We start from the raw sequence: 11,572 nt of genomic DNA, 5'->3' as shown, positions 1-11,572 counted from the left end.
AATAAAAACTCTCACCAAATTGGGTATAGAGGTAGCATACCTCACCATAATAAAGGTCACATATTATAAAACGTTGAAAAATTTCCCTCTAACATCAGAAATAAGATAAGTGTCTCTGTTTGCTGATGACATGATCTTGGATATAAAAAATGTTGAAATTCCACCAAAAAAAAAATCTGTTGATACTATTAAACATTCAGTAAAGTTCCAGGATACAAAATAAGATCTATACACCAAAAACAATGAAGAATCTGATTAAATAAACTGAAGAATGCACAAATAAATGTAAATATATTCCATGTTCATGTATTAGGAGAGTTTATATTGTTAAAACAATCATACTACCCAAAGTCATCTATAGATTCAATGCAATTCTTACCAAAACTCCAGTGGCATTTTTCACAGAAATAGAAAAAATCCTAAAGTTCATATGGAACTATAGAAGACCCTGAATAGCCAAAACTATCTTGAGAAAGAACACAGCTAGAGGCATCAAACTATATTAGAAAGCAAAAACAATCAAAACAATATGGCACTGGCATAAAAACAGACACATAGACCAATGGAACAGAACTGAGAGCCCAGCAATAAACCCTCACACATATGGTCAACTGATATTTGACAAGGGAGCCAAGAATACTCAATGGGGAAATAACTTCTTCAATAAGTGGTTTTGGAAAAACTTGTATATTCACATGTAAAAGAATAGAAATCAGGCCCCTGTCTGACACCAGTCACAAAAATTAGCTCAAAATGGATGAAGACTTAAATGTAAGACCTGAAGCTATGAAACTCTTAGAAGAAAACATAGGGAAAATGATCCTTGACCTGGGTCTTTGCACTGGTTTTTAGAAATGATGACAATGAAAAAGCAATAAAAATAAACAAATGTGACTACATCAGACAAAAATCTTCTATGGAGCAAAAGACAATCAAAATGAAAAGGCAACCTATGAAAAAGGAGAAAATAGTTGCAATCCGTATCTAAAAAGGGATTAACATCCACAATATACGTGGAACTCAGACAATTCAATAAATAATAATAATAATTACTAATAATAATCCAATTTAAAAATGGTCAAGGACCAGAATATTTTTCTAAAGAAGATGTACGAATGGCTAACAACTACATGAAAAGGTGCTCAATATCACCAATCATCAGGGAAATGCAAATCAAAGCAACAATGAGATCTCTAATTGCATGTGTTAAAAATGGCTATCATCAAATAAAACAATAGATAAAAAACGTTAGTGAGGATATGGAGAATACAGAACTCCTCGGTATGATAGGTTGGAACATAAATTGGTGCAGCCGCTGTGGAAAGCAGTATGAACGGTCCTCAAGAACTTAAAAAGTAGAACTACCATGTGGTCCAGCAAACCACTTCTGTGTATATATCTGAAGGAAAAAAAATCACTTATCTTGAAAAGATATCTGCACTTTCATGTTCATTGCAACATAATTCACAATAGCCAAGATATGGAAACAGCCTAGTGTCCATTGACAGATAAATGGACACAGAATACGGTCTATAGGTGTGATGGAATATTATACAGCCATACAAAAGAAGGTTCAACATGGTTCTTACTATAACAACACAAAATAATGGTAATAATGTAAGGTAAAAGATTAGTTAATGTAAATATTTAGCAATATATGTGTGTATCAAATTATCACACTAATTGTACACCTTAAACATCCCCTATGTTATATGTCAAGTTTATCTCAAAAAAAGATAGAGGGGAAGAAATCAGAAAATTCAGTCTCCATTAGAATAGCTAGTTTAAGGATTCTATATCTAAGGTATCCACATATTCTCAGATGTAAATAAGTTTGCATGTTTACAGATATACTAATTTGGTTACTTAGTTTTCCTTAGTTTAAAATGTTTCTTCTCAGAATGCTGAAATTTTAGTTTTGAAGGATTTTGATACAGTATTAACGATTTAGATAGCTTTTATCTTTTATAGCAACTCGAAGCACTTACAACTTTCTTATCCAGTACATTTTTAAACACACTATAACTTCCTTCGAGATTATCATTAGTAGTAGTAGTAGTAGTAGTAGTAGTAGTAGTAGTAGTGGTGGTGGTAGTATTTAGTGTTTCACATGGACTCATTTGGAACTCTCTTTTTGGTAATGTTAAATAATGAATACCTAATAGTTCTCATTCTCCAGAGGATGCATTAAAATCTTTTTCTTATCATTCCATAGATAAAAATCTTTCAGTATTTTAAATTTGTTATTAAAATGCTAAGCTAAAATGGCAATTACTTTTTAACTGCATAGAAATCTTGGCTTTTTTCCTTATAAGTCTATAAAATAGCATTTGTTTTCATAAACAGCTGTGTTTTAAACAGCATTTTTTCTAGTATGAAAGTAATTCATTATAGAATATTCGCAAGTAGATAAACAATAAGAAAAAGAAAATGAAAACCACCTCCCCACCATTCCACCACCCAGAGGAAACAGTCATCCATATATGTATAGTGTTTCCTTATGGCAGCGTAGTCATAATTCTGTATCTGTAGGCTATTCAACACCATTTTATGGGTTAGATGGCGAAAAGATAGATTCAAAGTATTAAATAACTAATGTCCCATACTGTTTGTTGTTTACAAGTCAATTTTACCTCCTTTTCTTTAACCTGCACTAATTCAATAAGGAACGTCTTTTTTCTCACGCTCATAAACGTGAAACCACAGCCTCACAGAAGTGCAGTTACAACATTAACAAATTGCAACATTAGCAAATTGCAGCGTTCAGACTCGAACGCAATTCTCCCGGCATCTAAAATTCCAGTATTGTTCCCTCGTCAATCCAGCCACCTCATGTATGTGGGTTCCTACTACAATTAGTCCTTTTGGCTAAATTAAAAAATCATTCTGAAAGTTTGCCTTAAAACACCCTCAGAGTGTTACTAAATTAAGGTTAAATCTCAAGTATAAATTTCAAGCAATTAGTTTTGGTTTTACCCGAGCAGAACACCCCACAGATGATGCCGAATAAAAACTATTTACACACTACCATAGTGCATTTCTTGTAAAAACGTTGGGTCTGTAGCAGCGATTTGCTAATCAAATTCAGAATTTGATTTGAAATGCCTCCGGCAGGCAGCCAATCCAGTTATGAAAGAACAGAAGCAAAAACCAGAGCCCTGGTGAGCTTCCTCCAGAAGCTAGCTGGGTCCTCTGCTCCAGTTCGCAACCTGGTTCCATAGGAAATCACTGCAATTGCTCCTAAAATAAAATATCGTAGTTAATTTTTTCAATAAATTATTGGACTGAACTAGACACAAAACATGAACATTTTGGAATCTAGAGTTATAAAATATTCTGACATGTTTTAATATAAACAGGAACATTTTCAATGATTGCTTGGATCTAAAATGTTTTTCCACTTGACATTTGTTTATACTTCCTAGGAAAGAAACTCTATTTATGGATAACTGAATAACACAAATAAACATTAGAGAGAGCTGAAAAATCAGCTTTGATTATGCATGAAAATCTACAATGTCATTGTGTACTCTTATGCCGTATTCTGATTGCCTGTTTATTTTTACAGAATCGCTGGTGAGCCTATGGAAGAGGAGCCAGCCTTGTGAAGTGCCAAGACCCCCTCTCTCCCCCCATATTTCCTGTGTGTGACATCATTGTGTATCCCCCCACCCCCCACCCCAGCACCCACAGACATGTCTTGTCTGCTGCCTGGGTGGCACAGATTCGATGGAACATAAACACTGGGCACGAAATTCTGAACAGCAGCTTCACTTGTTCTTTGGATGGACTTGAAAGGGCATTAAAGATTCCGAAAATGTAACCGCTGTGATTCTAAAGTTACAGTAAACCACGATTGGAAGGAACTGCTTCCAGCGTGCATTCAGTATGCCGGGTGACCCACTCCCGGGCCCAGAGCAGGAACCAGAAACGTCTAATACAGCATTAGATACTGTTCATTACAAACGCTCTGACAGCCAGTGAAATTTTGGGCAAAACCTAGGAAATACTCATTCCTGACATTCTGATCCGTTTTTGTTTTTTTGTTTTTATTGGGTAATTTTTTTCAAACAGTCTCAAATTGTTTACAGGATTTGCTTTCAGCTATGAACGGATAGCAATTCCCGACAGATCGCAGGGATTTTGTTTGGTTTGGTTTTGTTTGTTTTTTGGCCTTTGTTTTAACACATGGTTCGACTCTTGCTAGTTAAGAGTTCAAGATGGAGGAACTGGGCTGACGCTTTTTCGGTGGAACAAACCATGCCATATCCCCACCTCCATACCCCAAACAAACCTCAAACACTGCATAGGATGGTGCAGTATGTTATGTCACTTAAAAAAAAACTACCCTATTTCCCTAACATCCCCCCTGTGTTCTCACACACAGATGAGATTTGCAACTGGGAGGATGAGACCTCACTCCCTGCTCACATCCCTCCCTCTGATGACGGCAGTAGCTCTGAGCATATGTTCCGTGGAGGATTTCCAGTGTCTTTGAAAACTTTTCAAAGACGGTCCTAATTTATTCTAAATCTATCAAGAACTTATTCTCTCACTTTTCTTTTTCTGCCTTCCATCACTTCCCTTCTTCTAACCTTTCATCCTTACTTCCTATAGAAAACCTAGATTACCCATAATCTCCCCAATTTCTCAGGAGCCTTGAGTATTTTTTTTTTTTTTTACTCTCCATGTTAACACTGTTGCTTTGTCTAGTCTGTTCTTATAGCTGTGAAATCTTTGAGGTGAATATGCTAGATTACCCATAATCTCCCCAATTTCTCAGGAGCCTTGAGTATTTTTTTTTTTTTTACTCTCCAGGTTAACACAGTTGCTTTGTCTAGTGTGTTCTTATAGCTGTGAAATCTTTGAGGTGAATATGGCTTAAGCAATGTTACTGAATTTTCTAGACTCTGAAATGTGTTAATGAAGGCACTGAAGTCACCTTGAATTGAGTTAACCTTGAAGTTGTGCCTTTATGTGAAAAAACAAAACAAAACAAAACCACCAGGAACTTAACCTTGCACATACTGCCTTAGCGTCAAAGACTAAAAATAAAAGACTTTTATTTCTAAGATTTAAAGTAACTTACTACATATAAGTAGGTTATCCCCCTACCATCCAAAATTTTATTTCAATGTATAACTCGAACACAGAAAGACATTGATATAGAATACCTTGCAGTATTTAATATCTAACAATGCTTTTGAAAGAGTTGATGTTTCTTTTCATATATTTTCCTAACTCAAAGGATATATTAAAGCCATAAGTGAAGATTGTCATGCTTTTATTCAGAAATCTGAAAGAAACCTTAATTAAAACAAGATTTTAGGGAAGGCCATGATATGAAAGATATAGAACAATATGGTTTTAGTTAAAGAGGACTCTAACCTGTAAATCAAAGATGAAAGATTTCACTCAAGTAGAATTATATAACTCCCCTTTGTTATACAGTCAGACCATTTTTTTCATGCATTTGGTTTTTTTAGGATTACCATTTTAATTTTAAAGACTTTTATTACATATACAAAAATGGCTCAATACTTGGTTTAACATCTTAGAAATTTGAGTCGCCCTTTGAAATAGGAAATCTAAAGTGGAATGTAACTCAGTATTAGGTAAAAAATTACTTTCATTGAATAAGAGTAAGATCAATCTCAATTCACAATAGTAATGAATTTTTTGTAAAAAAATGTCATGATATTTTTCAGAGAAATTCATGCCAGTCATAGTTGCTAGCTCTTGCAATTTTGCGCAATTCCTTGAAATGTACTTACAAAAAAACAAATAATGGAGCTTAAAGGCTTTTTCAAAAGACTTCCTTCTTTAAAACAGAAAATTATATAATTTTAATTGGAAACATAATTATGACTTTTACAAATAAATTGATATTTATAAATCTCTATTACTGCTCTCAATCCTCCCAAATATATTTTAGGTGTTGAATACGAGAATGAAACAGTATAGTGCAGGCATACTAATTTACTGATATTTCCTACAATAATTTTGTTGCATTCTTATGCGCAGCCGTCAATCTGATAGAGCCAGATCACTAAGACATCTCTATGGTTATTTAGATTTAAAACATAACACATTAATGACTTAATTCCACATTCTTCCATATGATACTGGACCCAGTTGGTTGCACTGAGAGTCTAGGATATGTGGAGTGGCAGATAAACTATGGAGAGGATTAGTCACAGCTGAATGTAGCTGTAAGAACAGAAGGTAGCGCTTTCTTATTATATCCTTACAAGGGGTAGGGTAGCCATCAGGGGCAGAATGTGGGCTGTTGGAGAATATCAACATGTCTTTCTAAAATAGCCAGTTTTTCTTGAAAGGGTATTTTCACTTGGTATAGTTTTCCCAACTTACACATTTATTTTTTATTGCTCAAAATAGTTCCCAGTAAGAGGCTATTAGAAGAATGTGTCCCTAAGCTTTATCAATAATATATTTTTCTGATCCCTATTTTGAAGGATAATCCCATAGGCTTTCTCACAAACTCATAATAACTCACACACATTTTTGAGAATATATTAGTAAACAATGTGAGGAGTTCAATTTAATAAGATTTAATTTTAGGTACAAAAAAGAAAGTGTAAGAAAATCAATTTTCTCAATTTTATAGTACAACCTGGGTTTATATATTACATTGAAAAACTGTTTTATTAGATAATAAGTAAATGATCTCAAATGGTAACAGAGGCTACTTAATCACTGCTTAGTAAGTGAGAAGAACATTTTGAGATAAAATATGTTTTAGTATTTTAACAAGTCTGCACCATCCATAGTAGGGATAGAAATCATCTTTTAGAGAAAACAGAGATACGTATGAAAAAACACTACCAATCGCATTTCCCTTCCAATCCTAGGAACTGAAATGTTACCTTCAGTTTTGACTCTAAGCCTTTGCAGAACTCTCACACCCCTCTCCATGACAACATGGTGGATTTGAAAACAGAACACCTCACACAAACATTTCAAAAAACTATGGGGCTGGCCTCTCCAAAGAACTGAGTAGTTTGAAGGTCATTCATAAAGCTGTGTAGATCCCCTGGGTGTCTTTACAGCGACCATGTGGAAGTGAGCAGAACTATCATGTGAACAGTCTCCTGGGAGACAATTTCCCTTCAATCAGCACTTTATACTCATCTTTCTGATCCCAGCATTTATGTTTAGGACCATTTATTTAAATAGTCCTATTTACCTTTTGAAGGTTCACTCTCAATTTGTCTCAGTGAAATTATTAAATATCTAATACTTACTAAACAAGCCAAAGGTTTCTGTCTTTAAAGTGATGCATTCTGCCAGACCAGCATGGCTCAGTGGTTGAATGTTGACCTATGAAGCAGGAGGTCATGGTTCCAATCAGCTGATCAATGATTCTCTCTCATCATTGATATTTCTATCTCTCTCTCTCCCTTTCCCTTCCTTCCTGAAATCAATTATATGTATAAAGTTATTCATTCTGAGCTTGAAACAATCATTCTGTCAGAGTTTGACATTGTCGTTTTAGCAGCATCTATCTCAACATCCTTTTCCTGCTTCAGAAATGAAATCATTTAGTATGCTGAGAAAATAAGGAAAAAAAAAGTAGGAAGCAACATACCCGTTCTACTGTTCCATAAAGAGGGCACTTTCACCTCCGAAAGAAATGGACACCAGATGAGCTATGCTGAGTAATGAAAGCATGTTGTTGTTGTCTTCAAAACTGATCATCAGCATGTTCATGATCCTCATCACATATTTCTTGTATTCTCAAGGGACACAATTATAATGTGGGCCCCAGCAGTATTTTATACCATTTACTGCCTTTTCAATGAAGTATCATGAGTATTGCATCACCTTCATCAACACCATCAATGAAATACAGAAGTGGCTATATAGGGCTTCTTTTCCTGGTCATATTTACACGGGAAAGCATACATACCCTTGCTTCCTAACAGCTGTCTTTTATCCCATGTAATGTTTCATGAAACGCAGAATGATTGTCATGTGGCCTGAGTAAAATCTTTTAGATGAACAGCCTTCGACTGTTGATCTGGTGCTCTTTGGACTTGATCTCAATCACAGAGTAATAGGGTTATAACAACTTCTCAAACCATCTTAATTCTCAGCCTGGAACACATATATGGTGGATTTACCTTATAGTGCCAGTCATTCAAACCAATAATTTCCTTTCCACTCTTCTCTCTTTCCCCTGTTCAACTGCCGATACCAAATTGCCATATCTAATCTATCAGTACAATTTTTAAAACCTCTGCTTTATGCTTCCTAAGTAGAAATAACCTTGGCAACTTATTTTCTGAGATACCACTGAGTATACTTTCTTTCCTGCCATTTTATATAAATTCTCTCTTAGCTACTCTTTGTCTTTGTTTTTATCTCTTCCTTTTTAAGAATCACTTGACTTTTGTACTATTCTTATCTTAAACGATAGATCAAGTTATTGTGTTTTGGTCTATAATTTTGGACCTGGCACTTGGTTTTATTAATACAGAATTTCTCTCTTGGTCTCAAATATCATTTTCTGCCACTCTTGTTACTACCCATTGTGTTGTGCTAGTTATCACAGAGAGAGCATTGTACATAGATTATTCTTGCCCTTTGGATGATGTCTTTATAAGTCAAACCCACAAGCATAAACTCTGAACTGAAGAAAAAATGCAAAAGAGACATTTTAAATAAATATAATTTGAAAGTAAGATATTTCCAGACTATTCAAAGAAAATTGAAGCCTTTCATTTTTCTATTTGGCACATTGGAGGCCAATGTTGCAACATCAAATAAAATAAAGAGGGTCAAATGTTTTGGGAGACATTATGGTCACTTCCTTTAGGCTTCATGGTGCCCTTTCTTGGAGTTGGCATTTTATGACAATTGGTAGAAATATTGCAGTGATTTCTGGCTATTGCTTTTATTAACTTAAAATTGTGCAGCAATGGTGTAATTTTAAAAACAAACAAACACCTTAGAGATTAAGAATTCTAAAATCAAAGGAGGAATGGCAGTTCCTCCGGTTTGCAAACATCGTTGTGGATCAAAATCTCCATATGCTCTTCCTAAACGGTAAGGTTGTCAAACTCTTTGTGGGTAAGCAAGGCCAGTGCCTATCCTCTGCAGCAGCTGGGTTCTATGAAATCGCCCTTCCAGTGGTTGCTGGGCATACGAAGCATGCTATTAAAAATGAGTGACCATTTAGCAGATTATAGCCTAGGCAGTTTGTGCCATTTGAAAGCAAATATCCTGATATTTTTAAATAATGTGGGCAGGGCAGGCAGGAACCCAATATTTATTACTCTTGTGATTAAATGCTCTAGGCCTGGCTTGTCGATGTATACCCCAGGAACCTGGAGTCTCTGGCTTAGTGTAAAATTTAAATGTCTTTTCTATCGTGGCCTGATATCTGTTTCTGTAATAAGATCAGTATGATGTCCTCAGTGCACCAGTGGTTTTGCCCTTCATTTTTTTGGCTAGAAGTCACCAAACTCTGTCATCCAGTGCTGCTGAGAAAAAAAACACATTGCCAAACTTCTTTTCTTAAAATTGTGCTGCCAGTGATGTTTTCCCACATGTGAAAAATAATTATCCAATAAAGGATTAATGCCTAATCACAATACCGTCGTTGGAACATTTTCATGCAGTGTTCACCTTCTTTCTGATTCCCGTTTTGTATTTGAAAAAAATGAAATGGAAAATTCAATGGTGTGTTCCAAATTATAGTTGATGTTGTTAATATCATGACTTTCCTTCAAAGAGAATGAAAGATTCCCTTTTGTCTTGTGTTTTCTACTGAATTAGATTTTCCTCCAGTACTAGTGTGAATAAAAGCTATTTGAAATAAAAGTGTTCTTATTTTTCTACCTCTTTGATGCCTACCATTAGACTCTGAATACTAGATATTTGACAAATATTTGTTGAATAAATAAAGTATTACTAATTATAAATTATTGTGACATATACTGTTCCACTTTTAAAATATGAAGGGGTTATTTGCAAGTAAATCTCCATTTTACTGAAGTGAGAATTCACAAAAGGAGGAAAAGTAAATGAAAACAGAGTTGCTATTTGAATATCATTTGCTGGACAGGATAAAGAATAATAGCTAACAGTGGCCTGGCCAGTGTCTCAGTGGTTAGAGCATCTGTCCACACACCTAAAGGCAGGTACCTAGGTTGCAGGTTTGATATGAGTAGGGGAGTGTGTAGGAGACAACCAATCAATGTGTCTTTCTCACATCGATGTTTCTCTCTCTCTCTCTCTCTCTCTCTCTCTCTCTCTCTCTCTCTCCCCCCTCCCACCATCCCATCCACTCTCTCTAAAAGAATCAATGAAAAAAATGTCCTCAGGTGAAGATTAACAAAAATAATGATAATAATAGTAACTAACTGATTAAACACCAGCCATATGCCTGTTACAATACTGGGCGCTGTACCAAAATTAGGTTTTTCATTACATGAATCCTACTTCATGTATCATCACTACCATTTACAGATGAGAGCACAGAGCATGGAAAAGGCGAAGTCATTTGCTTATTGTTACAGATAGTAGGAGATAAATTAAACCCTTATCTATATCTATGTAGCTCTAAAGTCTGTTCTCTCTCCAAATGACATACAGAATATGTCAAAGATGGTATACTAAAGTCAGTCTTAAACTACAAAAACTGGAACTAACCTTCAGGATAGACTGTATGCTCACTCTCTGCTGATCTTACGGTTTTATTAAATTATAATTTTAAATGGGTCTGGTCATTGTGGCTAGGTTTGTACAGTAAGTACAAGTTACAAAACAGTTCTTTTTTCCTCTGTTTCAACATCTTTCTTTATTGTAGCCAAGAACTTAAGATGTCTTTGGAATACATATTCCAAAAACTAGAAATCTATTCCAAGACCAATACTTATTTTTGTATTTTATAACCCCCTGCAATGTTTACCGTTCTAAAACATAACTGTTTCCAGTGGACAATGGCTTGGGTTCCTTCTGGGAATAGGCAGTAATATTTTGTCTAACGGAAAGTAAACTTGAGATGGAGTGGGTAGGTACAGTCAGTTTCAACGGTCAATACCCTTGGTTTAATCAGGTTTGTCAAATGGCAAATGTTACTTTATGGTTCTTTGTTTCGTTTAAGTTTCTGTGGTGAAAAGCGAGCAATTGGAAAAGTGGAGTATAAGTAAGAAATAAGAATGAGTGTATTATTGTTATTTTTTAAAAGTGGTTTACAGTTAAAAATAGAATTCCAAGGAATCTTTTCACTTCCAAGGAATACTTTCAGAATTATTTAACTCAAAGAACTTCCAAGTATTGTAGTTACTTCTTAGCTTTGTAATATCAATATTAATTTTATGGTTGTCCCAGATTAACATAAATGGATCATTCCCAGCATATCCAAATAAGTACTTTGGAAATATAGATGCCTTTTTTTTTTTAATCTTTAAAAACTTGAATTATAATAAAATAAAATGAAGATTGCTTTTGAAGTCAAGTTTAAAGTTCTTAGTGCATCTAAAAAAGACACTATTATCTTGATATTGAGAGCATATACAGTACATTTGAAATCTGATATAGTCCT

General features: G+C 34.8%; 1 protein-coding gene across 1 annotated transcript in view; it reads left to right on the top strand.

Annotated features, from left to right (window-relative positions):
• HDAC9 (histone deacetylase 9) overlaps positions 1-3,796 on the top strand; it is a 455,800-nt gene extending 452,004 nt beyond the window's left edge. The window contains exon 26 of the mRNA XM_015558167.1: positions 3,569-3,796. Coding sequence (XP_015413653.1) covers positions 3,569-3,608 — 40 coding nt within the window. The 3' untranslated portion in view covers positions 3,609-3,796. The remainder of the gene's footprint in view (positions 1-3,568) is intronic.
• The last annotated feature ends 7,776 nt before the right edge of the window (positions 3,797-11,572 follow it).

Source organism: Myotis davidii, unplaced genomic scaffold, assembly GCF_000327345.1.
Source record: "Myotis davidii unplaced genomic scaffold, ASM32734v1 scaffold168, whole genome shotgun sequence".
Lineage (NCBI taxonomy): Eukaryota > Metazoa > Chordata > Mammalia > Chiroptera > Vespertilionidae > Myotis > Myotis davidii.
The sequence above is the reverse complement of the archived record's forward strand: the minus strand, read 5'-3'. Positions and strand labels throughout refer to the sequence as shown.